The sequence below is a fragment of the Ranitomeya imitator genome, chromosome 6 (genome assembly GCF_032444005.1).
Source record: "Ranitomeya imitator isolate aRanImi1 chromosome 6, aRanImi1.pri, whole genome shotgun sequence".
NCBI lineage: Eukaryota > Metazoa > Chordata > Amphibia > Anura > Dendrobatidae > Ranitomeya > Ranitomeya imitator.
In genome coordinates this window covers 450,480,470-450,502,302 of record NC_091287.1, presented here as the reverse complement: position 1 = coordinate 450,502,302, position 21,833 = coordinate 450,480,470, and the positions used below count along the sequence as shown (strand labels likewise).

General features: G+C 40.6%; 1 protein-coding gene across 2 annotated transcripts in view; it reads left to right on the top strand.

Annotated features, from left to right (window-relative positions):
• Window positions 1–21,833, top strand: part of SULF1 (sulfatase 1) — a 206,263-nt gene that overhangs the window by 100,024 nt on the left and 84,406 nt on the right. For both annotated transcript variants that reach the window (XM_069731461.1, XM_069731462.1), the window contains exons 3-5: window positions 5,877–6,107; window positions 7,824–8,063; window positions 13,731–13,882. In XM_069731461.1, the coding sequence (XP_069587562.1) occupies window positions 5,948–6,107; window positions 7,824–8,063; window positions 13,731–13,882 (552 nt within the window). In that variant the 5' untranslated portion in view covers window positions 5,877–5,947. The remainder of the gene's footprint in view (window positions 1–5,876; window positions 6,108–7,823; window positions 8,064–13,730; window positions 13,883–21,833) is intronic.

The window sequence follows — 21,833 nt, the reverse complement described above, 5'->3', positions numbered from 1 at the left end:
GGGATACGGATGGATGGTCTCCTGCGTACCGCCCTTTTTTTTTTTTTTTTTTTTTTTTTTTTTTTTTTAAATTTTCTCACACCCATTGACTTGCATTCTTGTTCGATCTGCGCGTCCACTCACTGCTTTCTGTGGTTTTTTTTATTTTATTTTTTTCTCATCCAGACTCTAGTGGAGGAAAAACTCAACAGATGAGCACTAAATCAGTGAATAACATTAGTCATAGCGCAATCCTATTTTTTTTTTTCTTTTATTATATTGCACACAGATGAATATGAGCCCTAAGAGATACATTTTTGCTGCAGAAATGTCTGCAGCAAATACTTCATGTGTGCACATACTCTTATTTTACTCTCCATAAAGCTTGGTAACTATTTGATTTTTCTGTGCTTTGCTGCATACAATTTTAGTGTACATATGACACTTTGAATGCTTTTTTTCCCTTCTCTGCATTTAACAATCGTTTGAAATATTCATAGATCGTACTTTTTGGTCATGAGAATACCAAACACTTATATCTAGATAAAAATAATTTCTTGACTTTTGAAAAAGGAGTTTTTATACCATATATTACAATACCTCAGTATTGCAGTGTATAGTGAAATTGCGACATTCTGCCTGAACCTCAGAGAAATAAAGTGGCAGTTAAGGGGCCTTCAGCAGCCCGACCCACTGCAATGGTAACTCATCAGCTCCCCGTCACTGACATCGGCATTTAAATGGTTAAACGGGTGGTCCAAAGACAAACTCCTTTTCAAGACGCTGCGAGGGAGCGCAGGAAGGTAAGTGTCAGGCTGTGCCCACGTTGCCTTTTTTAAGCGTTTTTTCCATGTTTTTCCACTGGGGAAACGCTTAAACGCTTACAAAACGCATCCCATTATTTTTAATGGAATTCCGCATTGTTGTGCCCATGCTGCATTTTTTTTTCCGCAGCAGATACTCATCGCGGAAAAAAACGCAGCATGTTCATTAATTTTGCGGAATTTTGCCGCTATATAATTGTATTGGCACGCATGGGGAAAAAAACCGCATGAAAAACGCGATAAAAACGCGCTTTTCCTGGCAAGGGAGTCTGGTTTTGGTGAGGAAAATTCTGCTTACATTCTGCAATGTGGGCACATAGCCTAAAGGTTTATTTTTTTGATATCATGGAATACCGCACTACAACTGCCCAAGATCAAACCTAGAACCAATCCGTAATGAGTTATAAAATAATAACACACCTCCCCGTCCACGAAGGTTCCAAACACCACCTACTACACAATATTATTTTTTTTTAAAACTCACTTGATACTTGTCATATATGGAGTAAGGGAAAAAAATGAAAAAACGCTGAACTCCCTATATCATCCACCTACTAATGCTGCACCCAGCTAAACCAAGTGGTGATAACATAACAGTTGACAGTGCCTGATGGTCGTGGATTCGCTTACCTATCCACTGTATGGAGGTGTGTGACAAGTGCCAACAGCTGGTCTCCTTACAGGGAGCCAAGGTGCAGGACCCACAAGTGGCGGTGCTCACTGTAGCTGAGGACAATCCTCGTTCTCTTCCAAGAGTGGGCATGCATGTACCGGCGTAAGTAGAAGCGGGTACCGCTGGTGAGGATTGCTGACGGGGACTTGTGAAGCTACGTGCAGCACCGCACCAGAGACGTCCCGGCCGGAGACGTCCCTGGATGCACGAGGAAAGATGGCCGACGCTGACAAGCAGCGTGTGACGTCACTGGCCTATGGAACCTTGGTAGGGCCAATTCCAACCAACGCGTTTCAGAGTGTAACGCACTCCTTCATCAGGGTTACCGCCCATTGCTCAGTGCTCCATATGTAAAGGCTCCACATGTACCCCGTCCTTGATTTAATTCCCCCCTCATACCTATTTGTGACAGCAAGCCCCAAAACCAGTACTAATGAATTAACCCTCTAATTAAGAGGATCAATTCATGACTACCCAATACATAACTCACATTGTAAGATGTTTCTTTCGATGTACCTGCATACATTGTTCAGGACTAATTTCTGCCATAGTCACCCTTTGGGAACTATGGAGCCCTCCCATGTTGTGCTAGATTGATTCTTTTACCCGCAAATATGTAATATAATCTAAAACAACCACCTATATAAAATTAAAACTTCACTTTTATTCAAGATCATAAATATATAAAAATACATAAAAAACCTTAAGAATAAATTAAATTGAGATGTTGTGTGTTTACATTAAAATATAACTAAAACACCCTAATATTTAGTGTGGCTCGCTTTATGACAACTTGATGGTAATTTTGGACACGTATCTGGCCAGATTGCTGTATTTGGTCACTTACAGCTCCCAACTGACGATACAGTCATCTAGTGGACCTACCATCCCAAATTATTAGTTACTCCCATCCTATTCTCAGTTATTATGGTGGTCCTATAAAAACACACTAGTGCCACCCCTCTGGGCAGGTAATAAAATGTAAATAACTACAAAACATATAACATTAAAAGGCGTATAACTCCAGTTCACAGTTGAGGCCTTTAGGTTTTAAACTATCTAAGGTAAAAATCCATTGGGATTCCAGTCTGGACATCTGCTTTAAAAAAATCGCCCCCTCTTTTGTTCGGGCGTACGACCTGTATACCATTTGTTTTTTTTTTTTATGGGGGGCCAATCATACCAGTATAAGGATAAGGCCATGCATATAAGGATAGGGATAAGGCCATGCATACAAGGATAGGGATGAGGAGCCATGCATACCAGGATAGGGATGAGGAGCCATGCATAATGCCAGGATGGGGATGAGGAGCCATGCATACCAGGATAGGGATGAAGAGCCATGCATACCAGGATAGGGAGGAGGAGCCTGCATACCGGGATGGGAATAAGGAGCCATGCATACCGGGATAGGGATGAGGAGCCATGCATACCGAGATAGGGATGAGGGGACAATGCATACCAGGCTTATACTCGAGTCAATAAGTTTTCCCAGTTTTTTTTTAGGTAAAATTGGGTGCCTCGGCTTATACTCGGGTCGACTTATTCTTGAGTATATATGGTATATTAGAAAATAGTTTAGATTATGGCACTACATAGATAAGAATTTGGGAAGAAAACTACTTTACCTTTGGACCACCCCATTAACCCCTTCATGACATGGCGATTTTCAGGAGTTTTTTTTCCTCCCCTTCTTCCAAGAGCCATCTTTTTTTTTTTTTTTCCATCTTCATATCCAAACGAAGGCTTGTTTTTTTGCAGAACAAATTGTACTTTTGAAAGACACCATTCATTTTACCACATAGTGTACTGGAAAGTGGGAAAAACATTCCAAGTGCGCTGAAATTGCAAAAAAAAAAAGTTCCACAACAGTTTTTTGAGTTTTTATTTATTTTCCATGTTCAATTTAGGGTAAAACTGACCTGGCAGTGTGATTCTCCATGACTTCGAAATGATTCCCCAGGTCAGTATGATTATGCAGATACCAAACATGTATAGTTTGATAATCCTGGAAAACCCAGAGGCATTGCAATTAGTTTTTGTCTGTGTTAGGCCGGCGTCACACACAGCGTATGAAAATACGGTCCGTATATTACGGCCGTAATACGCTGAAAAGTCCCGAAAATAGTGGTCCGTAGCTCCTCCGTAGGCAGGGTGTTTCAGCGTTTTTTGCGCATGACATCCTCCATATGTAATCCGTATGTCATCCGTACTGCGTGTTTTTATCACAGGCTTGCAAAACCGACATACGGCTATACAAGGGATCCATGTGTTAAAAAAAAAATATATATACTGTATATGTCAGTAGACACATATGAGGACAACCAGCAGAGGGCGCCTCTTATGATCTCGAGCCAGGGAGCTTTCTAGGAAAGTTCCCACGATCTAGGAACAACCAGCAGAGGGCGCCTCACCGCAAATGCAGGTAAATATGGGTCAATGACCTACTTTACCTACATTCTCCGGGGTTTTGCAGACATGAGCAACGTTGCATTAGCAAAGCTCGTGGCTGCAAAATATTTTAACCCCTTCAGATGGATTTACATCGTTGGACGTGACAGATCCTCGGAAGGTATGTATATTGTTGGTTTATTATTTTTTTAATTTACAGATCGAGGGTCTTCAGTGAGTGGATTGAGAGTAGAATAAATTAATACAACAACCTTTGTGATTTTTTTTCATTAAATTAATTTTTAATAATGTGTGTGGGTTTTTTTTTAACCCTTTACTAGTATTGGATTAATAATGGATAGGTGTCATAATTGACGCCTCTCCATTATTAATTTGGCTTAATGTCACCTTACAATAGCAAGGTGGCATTAACCCTTCATTACCCCATATCCCACCACTACACGGGAATGGGAAGAGAGTGGCCAAGTGCCAGAATAGGCGCATCTTCCAGATGTGCCTTTTCTGGGGTGGCTGGGGGCAGATGTTTTTAGCCAGGGGCTAATAACCGTGGACCCTCTCCAGGCTATTAATATCTGCCCTCAGTCACTGGCTTTACTACTCTAGCAGAGAAAATTGTGCAGGAGCCCACGCCAATTTTTTCCGCCATTTAACCCTTTAATTTACTAGCTAGAACGGCCAAATTTTGCACATACACACTACTGACATTAGTAGTGTGGAATATGCAAAAAAAAATTTAGTTTAGGAAGGAGAAAGCAAAAGCCGGTAATTGAATTACCGGCTTTCTGCTATATCGCGCCGGATGAAGTAATAATATATATACATATGTGTCTCACTGATATATATATATATATATATATAGATAGATAGATAGATAGATAGATAGATAGAGATATATATATATATATATATATATATATATATATAGATGTATATCTATATATCTATATATATATATATATATATACCTACCTATTCTATGTGTACACATTTATTCTACTGTAAGCTGTCAGTGTGATTTTACTGTACACCGCAATGAATTACCGGCTTTTCTCGCTAACACCGCTGCGTATTCCTCGCAAGTCACACTGGTGGTCCGTGTGTAATCCGTATTTTTGGGGCTTCCATAGACTTTCATTGATGTTTTATTTGCGCAATACGGTAACAAACGCAGCATGCTGCGATTTTCTACGGCCGTAGAAAGCCGTATAATGCTGATCAGTTTAATACGGCAGATAGGAGCAGGGGAATAGAGAATAAGTGTGCCATATGTTTTGCGTGTTTTACGGACGTAGTTTCTGCGCTCTTACGTCCGTAAAACTCGCAAGTGTGACGCCGGCCTTAGAATTGCAGTAGCTGGGAGAAGCTTTGCAGTTGTTGTGTGGGTTTTTTTTTTTGCATATTGTTGCAGTGGGATGACTTATGCTTTTTTCTTTTTCTAAAAAAATGTCTACTTATCACAGTGTTTCTATGCATTATCAATTCTAGTTTATATTTTTTATTTTTTGCATTTGCGTAAATCAATAATGAAGCACTGATGGTAAAAACAAACTTGGTGACTAAACACTGATGAAAATGGACTTTTTCTTTTGTGTAAAAATTAGAAAAATAGACCTCTCCATGAGGCATAAAATGTATAGCTCTTGGGTTGTGTGGGGCGTCATTATTGTTTAAGAACCTACACCCTCTCCATCATGAGCGGCTCTGACCCTGTTCGTCTGTCTGTAACCTAAATCTATACAATCCCCAGTCCCATATGCTCATATTTACCAATACAAACATTGTATGTAACTCTCTACAGATTGTTTCCACCCTGCGTACAAATATTCAACTGTCACCTCCCATGGCTGATCCTATTCCCCTAGCTAATCACTGGAGATAATTATTTATTAGCTTGACCTGGTGAGGATTATTTGTGTCACATCCTAATGCATGGAAATTTATGCTGGTTTAAATGGCATAAAAATGACTTTTTAATAATTGTGTCTCAGCTGCAGATTGTCTACAAATAGAAGAAGCCACAGCATCATCTGCTCACATTGCACCAATCTGCCGGTCTACAATGAAGTATTACTGCTTTGCACTCCTCGTCGTGCTCCTGCCAGCAAGCTATTGTAAAGCTGTGAAAGCGCCCAAATTTAGAGGACGGATCGCACCAGATAGGAGAAATATTAGGCCGAATATTATTCTTGTCCTCACAGATGACCAGGATGTGGAATTAGGTGAGCAGTCTTTATATTTTATTTTATATATTAGTTAGATCTTTGCAAACCACCGATGCTAATCTGAATAGTAATTGCAGAAATGACCTGATTTAGGAAGTATATAACTATTATCCAGTGCAAGTATTAAAGGACGTCTGGCCCTTTCCTTTCTGTGTTCTATGATTTAATAATGACAATAAAATGTAGGATATCAAAAATATTCTGCTTTCTAAGGGCTCGTTCAAATGACTGTAAAAATCGGACAAGTGCTAATGGTGTGTAATGGGACAGTCATGATCAATATTTTTTTTTCTTTTTTTTTTCCAACCCGATTTTGATATGGAAAAAAAATAGCAGTACGATGTATAAACCGTTTGACTCGCCAATTCACATCTATGGGTGCGTGGAAATCATCAGACTGCACTTGGATGACATCTGAGTCCAGACCGATTTCCGCGGACTCACAGAATGGAGAGGATGGAGACTTTTTTTTTTTCTCCATCTACTCCTCAGTGTGCCTCAATTTTCACATCTATGAGAATCAAATCACACTATGCTGACACTCTAATCACAGTGTGACCATAGTGTTATTAGCATAATCAACCCGATTCTCTCGGATGAGAGAATCCACGGTCGTGTGACCCTAGCCTGAATCAGAATGTCTCCACCACAAAATTCCCAACATCATCTACAAAAGTGCCTTCATACTATGGAGTCTGATAGTCTCTGTGCACTGCCACACAGCCTCTTTGATTTAGTAATCGATCACTAATTACATTTGAAAAAACTCGTTCATTTCTATAGTAAAGCTACAGTACTTTGCTCTTGACATGATCAGTTCTTTGAGCGTTTTTTCAAAAATCAAAGTGGTTAAAAAAAAAAAAAAAGTGCTTGTCACTTCCTTGTAGCGGATCCTGACGGAGTCCCCTCCAAACTAGGCACTGTCCAATCAAAAGGCAACAAAAACACTTCAGGACTAAAAAAAAAAAAACTCCCAAATCTCTTTAAAATCACTCCAGGATGAGAAAAACTCCGCCAAAAGCAGATTCCACTGTAAAAATGTGTTATTTTCAAATTTCTTAAAACAACTAGGTGAAACTAGTCTTGCAGGTATATTGTGTAGTATATGTGCTGGTTTTCAGGCCTCGCTCACACTGGCAAGTAGCAAATGACCCTCTGCTGCGAGCGTGATCCGAGTGTAATTGTTCTGTGATCTGATTCTCTCACATATGAGAATCTGATCACCCGTGCGGAGAAGATGGAGAACTTAATCTCTCCATCTTCTCCATTGTGTGAGCCGGTGTATATCAGAGTGCAGTTGCATGACATCAATCCAACTGCAATCCAATTTTTCTTTTCTTTTTTTTTTTTTTGCACGCACCCATAGACTTGTATGGTTGCATGCCACCCGGTATACGCTGCCAGTCACAGCATGCAGCAACTCCAACTCTGCATGAGAAAATAATTGCTAGTCGGCACTACTCCATAGTACAACATTGGATAGCGCTCATCTGAGTTGCATGCTGGCTACTCGCCAGAGTCAGCCATCCCTCATAGTGCATGCAAATGGTGTATAAATACCCACCCAAGAGCTAAGAGATCCAGTGTCATTATTTTGCCTCGTTTGCTGAATGTATATTGAGTCTATTGATTAAACGGAATGACTAAAAAATATTACGCTGCCTTACAAACATATCTGTCTAGTACATTAGCAAAGAGTATTATTTATTTCAGGATCGTTGCAGGTGATGAACAAAACAAGAAAAATCATGGAAGAAGGAGGTGCACATTTTATCAATGCTTTTGTGACCACTCCAATGTGTTGTCCATCACGTTCATCTATGTTAACTGGGAAATATGTCCACAACCACAACATTTATACAAACAATGAAAACTGCTCCTCTCCTTCTTGGCAAGCCATACATGAACCTCGCAGCTTTGCTGTGTATCTAAATAATACAGGATACAGAACGGGTGAGTGCTATTTCTAACTAATGACTTTTAAGACCCATCAGTACAGGCTCCACTGTAGTGTGCAGACTGGTAGAAACCTATTTAGTAGAGATGAGCGGATTTTGTGAAATTTTTCCTCAAAACTTGATTTGCTTCAAATAAATCTCAGCAATACTGGAATGCTTCTCTCAAAAAAATACAAATGGGAGAGGGAACAACCCCCACTGACTATAAGAGCTTACACTCTACAGGTGAGAGAGAGAGAGGACCCCGCTGACCTTATGACCTTACACACAACAGGTGAGAGAGGGAGAGTGAGGACCCTACTGATCATAAGATCTTACACTCTACAGATGAGATGGGAAACATGCTGACCATAAGAGCTTACACATTACCGGCATGAGCGAGGACTCCGCGAGAGAGAGAGAGAGAGAGAGAGTGAGGACCTCGCTGACCTTATGAGCCTACACTCTACATAAGACCGGTTTCACACGTCCAGATACCGAAATTATCAGTTTTTGTGGCACATCAGTGTGGTACATGTGTGCCGCCTGTGTGCCCATTGGGTACCACACGCACCGTGCTGGGTACCACACGTACCAGCATCTGGTGCTGAAGCCGCGATTCATATCTTCCCTGCAGCAGCGTTTGCTGAAGAGAAGATATGAATAATAGTGTTTAAAATAAAGATCTATGTGCCCAACCTGTGCGCCCCCTCGCTTTTCTGAAAATACTCACCCAGCTCCCTCGTTGGCTGTCGCTGCTTCCTGTTCTGGCCGCATCTTCTCCTGTATGCGGTCACGTGGGGCCGCCGATTACAGTAATGAATATGCGGCTCCACCCCTATGGGAGGTGGAGCCGCATATTCATTACTGAAATTGAGCGGCCCCACGTGACCGCATACAGGAGAAGATGCGGCCAGAACAGGAAGCAGCGACAGCCAACGAGGGAGGCGGGTGAGTATTTTCAGAACAGCGGGGGGGGGCCGCACATAGATCTTTATTTTAAACACTATTATTCATATTTTCTCTGCAGCAAACGCTGCTGCAGGGAAGATATGAATCGCGGCTTCAGCACCAGTAAGGGGGACAGCGCTTAATGTAGCGCTGTCTCCTGCACGGCACACGGACTGCACACGGACAACGTCTGTGTACGGTGCGTGTTTTACACGGACCCATTGACTTTAATGGGTCCGTGTAATACGTGCGCTCCCACGAACACTGACATGTCTCCGTGTTTGGCACACGGAGACACGGTCCGCAAAAAATCACTGACATCTGAACAGATGCATTGATTTTTATGTGTCTACGTGTGTAAGTGTCTCCGGTACGTGAGGAAACTGTCACTTCACGTACCGGAGACACTGACGTTGTAAAACCGGCTTAAGAGGGGAGAGAGGATCCTGCCAACTAAAAGAGGTTGCAGTCTAGACGAGAGAGGACCCCACTGACCATAAGAGGTCACACACTACAAGAGAGAGAGTGAGGACCCCGCTGACCTCATGAGCTTACACACTACAGGTGAGCGAGAGAGAGGACCCTGCTCATCATAAGAACTTACACTCTACAGATGAGATAGGAATAAAAGAGAGTTGTTTTTTGTTTTGTTTTTGTGTGGACCACGAATCATATCTCAAAGTGATTGAATTCGTATGGAATCGGATATATAGGGAATTTCCTCTAACTTGGTCCTCCACGAATTCATCCACTCATTTCTACTATTAAGGATGTTTTAGATCAAATTGGAGACTTATATTATTAGAACCATAAATAAACAAACAATATGGTGATAAAATTACACCGTATAGTGGATTGTGTCCTCAATCCCTAATAATCATCTCTGCAGGTGTCTGAGAGAGCCCCTTTGGGGCCCCAGGTTAGATTGGCCTTCCTTTTCCCATGAGAGGTAAGTTGGGGGTTCTGTGTGAACTTTAGACTGTGCTCTGTAATCACAAGATGCGGCAGAGCAGTGACTCAACATGGGGTCAGCTATGGATCAAGGCCTTTCAATTTTTCGCATGGCCCTCCGCTCCTCTGTATACACCTTTTAAATGCAGTTCTATAGGTCTACAGCAAATGTTATGAACTTTTTTTTTTGTCTACACTGTGCTTCTAAAACATTGTGAAATTTTTCATACATTTTAATAAAAAAATAAATATACCGCTAATGATTAATTTGCAGTTGTTAGTATTCATTAAGACATCTTGTGGACCCGCACAGCTTGCCAGCAAAATACTTTTCTCATTGTCTCAGTCTTGTCCTGAACTTTGAACCCATCACAGAGCTCCCATTCTTAAAGAGATAGCATTCATCAGAGAAATCTGCATTCTGTCACGGATGCATCAATGGCTCCCTTGGTACAATAATGCAATGGGCATTTAATAGGTTTCGAAGTATTTTCAGCTCTGAATAAAAACGGAAATTCCATGTTAATTGGAAAGAGATTTAGTAAAATTAATCCAGCCTGCATTATAATCATGTTATTATTTTTATGGATTTTATCTAAAATATTTACCAGTAAATCAGGGATTAGTTTCTTTGTGCCATTTTTGTTTCCAAGTAGTTGAATATAATGTTTTTTTTGTTGTTTTTTTTAAATGTAGTGGAGCAGATTTTAGAGCTTTTTTTTTTTTACAGACTATACAATGGTTAAAGGGGTTTGTCAAGATTTTAGGGGTGCTATCCAACATAAACATTAAGGGTATGTGCACACGTTCCGGATTTTTCGCATTTTTTTCGGTCGCTTTCCGTGGCAAAAACGCTTAAAAACGCATACATTAAGCATCCCATCATTTTTAATGGTTTCCACAATTTTTGTACACATGTTGCGTTTGTTTCCGCAAAAAAAGCGGATTTTAAGGGGATTTCCCACTATATTATTGCATTTCCGGAAAAAAACGCGAAAAATCCGCACAAAAAAATGCGCAAAATACAGGTAAAGTAATTTTTTGGGGAGGCTTTTTTTTTGCCTAAAAAAAAAAAATCCCCCCCCCCCCAAAAAAAAAGAGAAACACTTTTGGCATTTATCATTTATTTTGTTTTCCTTTGCATCTCTGAGAATAAGGCTGCCGTCACACTAGCAGTATTTGGTCAGTATTTTACATCAGTATTTGTAAGCCAAAACCAGGAGTGGAACAATCAGAGGAAAAGTATAATAGAAACATGTGCACCACTTCTGCATTTATCACCCACTCCTGGTTTTGGCTTACAAATACTGATGTAAAATACTGACCACATACTGCTAGTGTGACGGCAGCCTTACAAAGGCTGGAATAAGACACATCTGTTGTGGCAATTCTTAATTCACTTTTTGGAATCACACACAGGCATGTTTACAAGAAAGCAGACAACTTTTATCCACTTTGGCTGAACAATACAACTTTAATTTCATCCTTTAATTTCATCCTAATTCACAATCTATTTAAAGCCATAATCTAAAAATTCCTTATCCTTCCCTAACCAAATTATCTAGCTATTTCTCTCATATTTTCTTTTCTACAACTTCCTTTTTGATGACTTTTTGTTTGACTCTCCCAGCATGCACTGGTGATTCTCAAAGAAGCATCCTCACGGGGCAGAGGCTGCGGTCACTGCCACAGTCTCTGCCCTCTCCCTGAAATGAAGCGTCATCAGTGACGCTCACTTCAGGGTCTGGGCTAGTCCCTGCGCCATGTGCACTGTGTGATGTGCACAATGACAGTGCGCTCTCTCATCTTCTCAGATCAGCAGTAACGACCCTGCGGCAGAGTTCACTGTTAGTGCACATTGTGAAAATACCTGGCGCGCAGAGACCAAAGCCATCCCTGCAAGTGACGTTATTTGTTAGGGCGGCACTGTTCTCTGCAAGACGGGTATTCGTCTTACAACACACACTAATAGTGTACATCACATAGGAACTAGCTCAGCCCCTGAAACGAGGGTCACTTATGATGATTTTTCATGGAGAGGGCATGGGTTGTGGCAGTGGTCGCAACCTCTGCTCCCTGATAACACTTCATTTGAGTATCCCAGCATGCACTAGGATTCTCAATGCAATCCAAAGTTGTGAGAAGGAAAAGAAAAAACACAAAAAAACAAAACCGTGTGATTAGGGAATTTTTAATCTACTGTATAATTGTCTAAGGGTCACTTCCGTCTTTCTGGCTGTCCTTCTGTCTGTCCTTCTGTCTGTCCTTATTTCTGTCACGGATATTCATTGGTCACGGCCTCTGTCTGTCATGGAATCCAAGTCGCTGGTTGGTCTCGCCAGCTGCCTGTCATGGCTGCCATGACCAATCAGCGACGGCCACAGTACGATTAGTCCTGCCCTACTCCCCTGCAGTCAGTGCCCGCTCCATACTCCCCGCAGTCACCACTCACACAGGGATAATGCCAGCGGTAACGGACCGCGTTATGCCGCGGGTAACTCACTCCGTTACCGCCGCTATTAACCCTGTGTGACCAAGTTTTTACTATTGATGCTGCCTAGGATCTAATGTTAAAAATAATTAAACAAATATAAATTCATTATACTCACCTTCCGCCGCCTTTCCCGATCCTCGCGACGCTCTGGTAACCGCTCCATGCAAGCGGCAGGTTCCGGTGGCAAGGATGGTATTCGACAAGGACCTGCCATGACGTCACGGTCATGTGACTGCGACCTCATCACAGGTCCTTCGCGAGAAGGACCTGCCATTACTTCACGGTCATATGACCGCGACGTCATCACGGATCCTGTGCTACCAACCCTGGGACCGGAAGCTGCCGAGTGCACCGCACACAGGCGACATGACTACAAGGGGCCCTTGGAAGATGAGTATATGTTTAGTTTTTATTTTTTAACCTGTGACATACGTGGCTGGGCAATATACTACGTGACTCTGTGCTGTATAATACGTCACTTGGCAATATACTACGTGACTGGGCAATATACTACATGACTGGGCAATATACGACGTAGCTGGGCAATATACTACGTGGCTGGGCAATATACTACGTGACTGGGCAATATACTACATAGCTGGGCAATATAGTACGTGACTGGGCACTATACTACGAGGCTGTGCAATATACTACGTGGACATGCATATTCTAGAATACCCGATGCGTTAGAATCGGGCCACCATCTAGTTCAAGTATATTAGAATATAGTTTAGATTATGGAAATAGATGATGGGGATTTAGGAGGCAAATTAGGTTGTATTTTGGACCACCCTTTAAATCTGTGCTAGACATTAATTGGATAAACTTCTGCAGCATTCTATTCATTTAAGCATGATTTCAATATATATATATGTATATATATATATATATATATATATATATATATATATATATATATATATTTTTTTTTGTTATAAATACATTTGGCAGAAGGTGACCTCTATCAATCTGCTAAATGCATCAGATGATGCTAGGACTGATAGAGCCACTGGCACATTGCATAGTCTGGATCAGGAAATATTTGGCAACATGAAGCATTTATTTTCTGATTTTCCCATGCCAAGTGGCAGAAATACAACTTTTGTGGCATGCAGTGGGTAATCGGACTGTAGTTAGAATAAGTCATTAATGTGGAATTTGTATGTTCTACTTCTGACCTTTTTGATTATATTTTATTACTAGAACATTTGCAAAATGTGCATGAAGCCTTGTGTGCTGAATTCCCATCAAGCATTTTTGATCTATTATTTTCATTGTTTTATTCAGCATTTTTTGGAAAATACCTCAATGAGTACAATGGAAGCTATATACCCCCAGGCTGGAGAGAGTGGCTGGGACTGGTGAAGAACTCCAGATTTTATAACTACACAATCTGCAGGAATGGATACAAAGAAAAACATGGATTTGATTATGAGAAGGTATTTTCTTTTCTAATTACTAGTCCTAATATTATAGCAGTTGGTTATTTCTGACACCAGCAAAGAAGCTCAGAAGATCTTATTCCGAGATGTTCCTGTAGGACGCGTGCTCTGATACATGAATAGCTACTTTTTGCTTTCGTGACTGATAAAATCCTGAAGCAGTAAAAGTATGCCAGGAATTTACAAGTGGAAACTACTGGCCTATAATTTAAATCTTCCAAATTTCCTTGTTTGAGTAATTCTTTGAAATAACCAATGAATAATTTAATGATCGCTGTTAGTAATTTGCAACTTTATATTTTCATTAAAAAATACTTTTCCATTTAGGTTAAGTATAGATGATCAGCGTGACCCAGAGTAATCAACAAGGCAAACGCTCTATTGATATACTAATGCCAGCCATGGACCATCGTGAAAACAAAGCCCACTTTTTCAGACCCCTAGTGGAAAAACAGCTGTATAGACATTAAGTAACTGTTAATAACTGCGCAATTCTGCATAATACGGATTTCTGATTATTTCACTAGGAGGATAATCACTTTTGATGTTGCATGACACTGGAGATCTTAGATCTGTACTTCTCAAACTGTGAGGCAATGTAATTAGTGTCAATCCATTTTTGACGAAGAGCAGTTTAGTAGGCAGTGGTGAAAGAAGTGATCAGAAGCTGGACAGGCCTTTGTGTGGGTGCACCCATCTCTGATTTAGCAAAATACAGATTTAGCAGCAAGTTTGACACCTTCAAGGACATTGCAGGACACATGTTCTTTGTGTAACGTGCAGCTCCTTCACATGGATTGAAAACATCCGTTTAATGCAAACAATTACTGATGTTACCAAAATGGTGTACACCGTTAACATTCTTATTTTGCCCCTTGTTTTCTTTTTGTTTCATTAGGTTCAATTTGCATGGTCCAGATGGCAGGTTATTATTAGGTCAACCAGCTGTCCATTAAGCACATGGACAGGACACTGACCCAAATGTACTCACCTCCGAACCAGCAGTCTGCTTCATGATTGTTAAAAACCTGCAAAAGTTATGTTAAGTCAGTCCTAGATGTCCCAGTGTGAAAATCTAATTCACATACCTTACCCCGCACTGGATTGGTATAATGGACCATTTTATTATTCTTGAGATTTCCAGCTAGATAGGCATTAGTCAAACAATCCCACCTGAAGGAGGATAACATTCACTGTTCGTTTTGGCAGGATTGACAGATTTTAAAGATGCATGGCCTTAAACTAGCGGATGGGAGCTGAGCTGCAGGACCCAAGAATGGCCACTCCACAGTGTACAGAGCTGTGATGTCCCGAATCTATACATTGCTCAGATTATGCCACTGCAGGACCTGAAAACTGATGGTTGTGGCAAAATTGGTTGTCTGATCTCCACTTATATGATTTTTTGATCTATCCTAAGTTTACAAGTTTAACATGTATATTTCACTCTTGGTTGAATGGTGCCCACATAGGGTTCTGATCTGTATAAATCATAGATGAATAACTCTGCACTTCAATAAATGGGAGATGTATTCTTGTGTAACTCAAAGTTATACCTATGTGTAATGTTTCTGTGACACCCCAGGTAACCGGTTGTTACAGTGGCATTGCTTTCCTCATGGGGAGAGTGATGCCATGCTTGGAAGCGAGGAAGGATCCCTTTAACAGGTAACCAGCACATACAACACTGTTCTGATTACAGGCCAGAAGGGGGGGCTCTGGACCTGGTTTCAGTGGAGCTTCCCTAGATATATATTCTGACCTGAGGGAGGAGTTAAGTCAGTCTGTCAAAGACAGGGAATGAGTTCAGATTGTGAGAGGAGAGAGCGGAAGCAGACAGTCTGTGAGAGGAAAGCTGGGGCCGTGCAGACCTATAGATCTGCAGCTCCTGGAAGGAGAGAGAACGGAGCTGCCTGTAGGAGACTGAAAGGGGAAGAGAAGCACTGGAGAAGTAAAGAGCTGGAGGGAAGCTGCGACTGAGCTTCCTTTACGCTGTAGCGCAGAATTCCGGTAGCCGGACGACCGAGGTTGTGGGGGTAACTCTATGCCCCATGGCAGAAACTGGCGGACAGGAGATTGCAGGTTGCCTGTCCACCATTAACACCCGAAGGCACAGTAACAGAGAGAGCCTGGAGTCCTCCTGAGAGACCCTGTAAAAAGGCTCAAGTTACCTGCTATGTGGGTAGTGTCCTTCCAACAAGGGGGGCAGCGAGAACATGAGGACATTGTGTGAGGCCTCAGGCGGCAAGGGACTACAACACAGCACAGAAAGGAAGGCTTCCAACCCCACCTGGCAAGGGGGATTCCTGAGTTGCTTCCAAGCCGGCCGGACCATACCAGTACCTGTGATCTGTACCTTGGACTGTGGCTGCCTTACACCAGTAAAGAGACTGCAACCTTGTGTCCTCTGTTTCTTACTACACCATCTTTATCTACTACACCAGGAGCCCTGGGGACCCAGCCTCACCTGTTGGAAACCATACTGTCTCAGCTGCCATAACATCACCCCAGTGGCCCCCTTTTAAGCAGCGTCGGTCACCCCTGACCAAATGCCACAGGTAGCGTCACGAACATTCTTATTCCTAAAAACCTCTTTGAAGACCTTTTTTCTCTTAATTTGGATGACCAGGGCCACGGACCGGTTCACTGGCACTGTGACCACCCCTTTAATGATGACCGGACTCGGTACCGAATACACCTAGGTCCTAGCGGGGCGCTCCATTTCATTCACAATTCTGGACCTTTGTCTGACCAAATGGATTGTGTATGAATAGATGGAAAAACAGATAAATGACTGTGATAAGCGATGCTTCAGCAGCTATGCCGTCTGTGACCTAATCACACTGGTCAGATGGAGGTTTGAAATTGTGGACAGAGTTCTTATTTATATATATATATATATATATATATATATATATATATATATATATATATATATATATATAAAATCTCTATCTATCTCTTCAGATTGCACAAGGATGACCACATCTATCTCACATATTGGATCGTAGGGTTATTCATCTCTGAGCTATCCTAAGTTAGTCATCAATATCTAAGTCTGGACTACCTTTTTAATATAGTGTAAAACCAAACAAGAATTTTTTCATGGAACTGAAAACATGCTGCCTTATTAAAAATCATTCAGTCCTGCAGGAAAAATATATCTTTGTACTATGTTAGCCAGTAAATGAAAAATTGAGACTTCTCAGTGGTTTATACCTATTTAATGGCTAGGGACTCGCTCACCAGAGTGTATGTATCGGATGAATGCTATCTGATGTTTTATCGGATAGCATTGGGACCAATGTTGTTCTATGGGGCAATGCTGATCAGCATTATTTTTCTTATGCCAATTTGGATTGGTGCAAATGCGATGGCACCTGGCCTTTCACATCTATGGGTTCGTGGAAAACATCGAACTGCATTTGGATGAAATCCAAATGCTGTCCAATTTCCAGTCATACAATGGAGAAGATGGAGAAATCTTCTCTTCACCTGTGCTACGAGAGAATCGGATCACACTAAGCTGACACTCTGATCAAATTCTGATCAGAGTTTGATCCGAGTGTCATTTGCATAATTGATTTGATTCTCTTCCATGAGAGAATCAACACTCATGTGACATCGGCACAAATGAAACGATGGTAACAAATAGCAACAGTTTGAGGCTACTTGGGTCTCTAGAGACCTAAGCAGTTTTGAAAGTTACCTACTTGTTACCATCTTTTTCCGTTATCCATTAAAAGTTAACAAATGGGTGACTTTCAAAACTATTTAGGTCTAGGGAGACCCGACATAGCTTCAAATCTATGCTATTTGTTACCATTTTTTTCAGTTATACCTTAAAAGGTATCAATCAATGAGGCCTCTCAATTTTTAATATTTTTCAGACCTGTAAGGCACTTTTCTGGGTGGCAGATCATTATTTAAAATTGAGAATTTCCTAAAAACTATTGAAAATTGAAAAAGAAAAATTAAAGATGTTTCAGCTACCATTTCTAAGAATCTGTTTGGATAACTTATTCTTTGCTATTGCTGTTGCTGAGTTCAGCTTTCAGCAGAATCATTCATTACTTAGACATTGTGGTAAAATAAACTGTTTTACAATATTATGGCTTGTTCACATGCTGCGTTTTTACCAAAGTACCAGCAAAGTGACCTGAGATTTCTGAAGTCTCATACACGTGCTGCTTACTTTTTCTTTGCAGATACGAACCATCAAGCATTTTATCAAATCCGCATCATGTCATTTCTTTCAGCCTTTTTACAGTGTTTTTCATCCATTTAGATAAACGGGAAAACAACGTAAGTAAAAACAAATTTAGAAAGTATATATTTTTTTCCTGCCAACACTTTAGCTTTTCTGGCAGATTTTTCTGCAGCAAAAAACAAATGTGTGCACATAGCCATAGATGAGGAGCAGGAGAAGAAAACCATAATACATAACAGTTTATATACAATGATCCAAATGTATAAAACTGAGAAGCCAGGAGTGGCCTGGAGAATATTTCGCCATATAATAACATCCAGAACAGATCTGTATGAGTGCTACTGACGTTAATGCTGACTTATAAATTACATTTCTCTTTGGAAGCTTTGACCTGACTTTGAAGTAATTCTCAGTTATCTCCCTTCCTCTGTTTGTTTTACCAGATGTTGCTAAATCTTCGTCATACGCATCCATTTGGAATGTAATATTTTTAGTTTATTGTCATGAATTCAGTTCATTTGCCTGTGAACGTCCTGATCTGTTATGACGTCTGATGGAGGGGAAAAAAAAAGTTTCATCCTGTGAAATTTCAGTCTTCAGTGAGGGGAGCGGCGCAACATGTGGTGTTCTTTGGTTCTGTAATGTTGGGATGGATGATGTTACCGGCTATTTCCATCTATAAAACTCATAAACAAGACCTGGACCTTTTTTCTGTTTTTCATTATGCTTTGGAAAAAGTGTTTTGAGCTGTCAAATCTCAGGGTAGTACAATTGGAATAGACGTGGAGAAAAACTAACAAGGTTCTGGGAAGATTTTCGACATTTAGAATTTTCTGGTAACAAAAGCAAGTAATGAGTGCCAAGGTGACCTGCCCACAGCCCTGAGATTTCTCAGAGCCGCTAACTGCTGTAAACCGTAAGCCTTTTCAATGTGATGACAGCATGCTGGGATTCCGTCAGCCAGTGACACAGATGTTCCAGTTATGGCATTTGACCCATGTAATGGGATTGCACATAAGATTACAAGCTTAATGGTGCTCATCCCCTTAGGTCTTGGAAGATATGACTTGAAATTAATTCAGAATAACCTCCTTTTACTACTCTGTGATACGTCCTAATCGTCCTTTTATTTTACTTATATATGCACCTAATCTAATGGTATTTTAATTGATGGCCAGATTGCATTCTGTTTCATATCACCCTCTGTATTAGACACTTTTACTGTTCAGTTGTCTGTTTTCTAGCTGTGGATTTAAGTAGAGCAAAGGTATTAGGAACTTTGCCACTACATAATGTAAAATGATATGATTGCGCTGGGTGGCATCTGTCTAGTTTTCAGGAATTTGTAGGGCACAGACATGGGAATACTGCTGTATATCCTATGTGGGATCCTAATGGTCTGTGACATTGTAACATCAGGATAACGTAGTATGCGATTTATAAATTTGCTTTACTTAGTGGTGGTCCAAAATACAAATTCATTTTTAGCCTTAATCCCCAACAATTTAATAAGATAATCTAAATTATTTTCTAATATACTTGAATTAAACATTCTCTCGCTCTCTATCCTTACTAACATTTAGAATTGAGAGTCCTCAGTGGTTGATACCTTTTTAATGGCGAACTGAAAAGATGGTAACAAATTGCAAGCTTTCGAGACTACTCAGGTCCCTTCATCAGGCATATACGAATACAAATTCTGAAGAATCACATATTTATGCACAACACAGCCCAGAAATAATGCCATAGATAAAAGAGGTGACGTTAAGCAGAACTATCATTATGTGAGTGATAAACAGTTATGTCCATAAATATTGGAACAGTTCATAGATAAGGAGTGTGAATGTTTGTTTTTTTGTCCACTGGCTAACACGGTACCAAGATGTATATCTTTCCTGTATCCTTACTAACTACATTCTGTAACTGCTTTTCTTTTTTTTCCTACTTCCTTTTTGATGCTGCTTTGATTGAGAATTCTCAGTGCATGGTGGGATGCTGAAACAAAGCGCCATCAAAGGTCACTGACACAGCCCCTGTTCTCTCCCTGAATTGAAGCATCATAAGGGACCTTCATTTCAGGTGCTTGGCTAGCCGCAGTGTAAGGCCGGGGTCATAATTGCTTGTACAGTGTGAGAAATTCGCACTAGTCTTTCGCATCCATACCTGGCACTGCCGCCGGCACTCGGGACCAGAGCGTTCAGCTGCATAGAAATAGATGCAGCTGAATGCTCCGGTCCCCAGTGCTGGCAGCTGTGCCGGGTATTGATACGAGAGACTCGCATTGCACACGCAAGTGTGACCCTGGCCTAAAGTGCACAATGACAGCACGCTCAAATCTGTAGTATCGAGTCGGCAGTAGAGTCCACTGTCAGTTTCTTAGAATGCAAACTGACAGTGCACTCTGTTGCTGGCTCATTACTGGTGATCTGATCATTGTGCGAATGGTGTAGGGCAGGGGTGTCAAACTGCATTCCTCGAGGGCTGCAAACAGGTCATGTTTTCAGGATTTCCTTGTACTGCACAGCTGATAATTTAATCACCTACACACATAATGATTGCAGCACCTTGTGCAATGCTAAAGAAATCTTGAAAACCCACATGGTTTGCGGTCCTCGAGGAATGCAGTTTGACACCCCTGGTGTAGGGACTAGCCCAGCCCTTGAAATGAAAGTCATTGACACTTTGTTTCAGGGAGGTGGCATGGGCCGCGGCATTAAGCACATTTTCTGCCACCTGATGTTACTACTTTTGAGTGTTCCAGCATGCAGTGGGATTCTCAAATGGAGAGTTATCAAAAAAAGTAGGGGATAAAAAGAAAATACGTTAGATAGCGTAGTGAGTGAGGTATAGGAAAATAGTTTATTGCGTATATTAGAAAATAGTTTAGATTATGACATTAAATAGGTGAGATTAGGGATGAAAATTAATTCACATTTTGGGCCACCCCCCTTAACTTGCCTTACTAAAGCCTGTAGTCCGTGACCGAGAAAGAATTAAAGAATATTTTACAATGGCACTACACAATACAATATTGGAGAGAATGTATTAATGTTGCAAAGTTTTGTACACACCATTATAAAGTATGTGTTGGAAGTTTTTTTTTTTTTTTTTATTTTTTTTCCTCTTCTCAGCATTTTTTTTTCTTCAAAAATAGTAAACTGGGCAGGGGATAAGTGATGGGGACTGTGGCCCAAAATGTTCAGACAAATGTACAAATTCTAATGACTGATTAATGGCACAAAAATTAGCTTTTAAGTCGAGTGAGTATTTGTTTTTTTATTGTTATTATTATGGTATTTATTATCAATAAACTACAACTGACTTTTGTTTTAAAAGGGAGTTTCACCTATATTTTTAATTAATTAAAACCAGATATAGATGAATTTTTTTTATCTAATCTATTTTTATTTTTTTTTATCACATTTTATTTTAGATTAAAAATTATTGGGGCAGCCATCTATTGAGCTTCTGTTATCAGTATTTAGAGAGAGTACCATAGATGTGCTTGGACTCATTGACTAGAGGAGAGTTTTCTAGACTTTCTCTCTAATCTGTCTAATCTGTGCGGAGGTAATTGTACATGGAAGAGGAGATATAGGGCCCATTCACACTTGCGATCCATTCAGAAAAGTGAAATGCGATAAAATATCAGATTGCACTTGCCCCAATATCTCTCTCTCTACCTCTCTCTCTCTATCTCTCTTCTCTCCCCTCCGGAATCTTCCATTTACACTATAA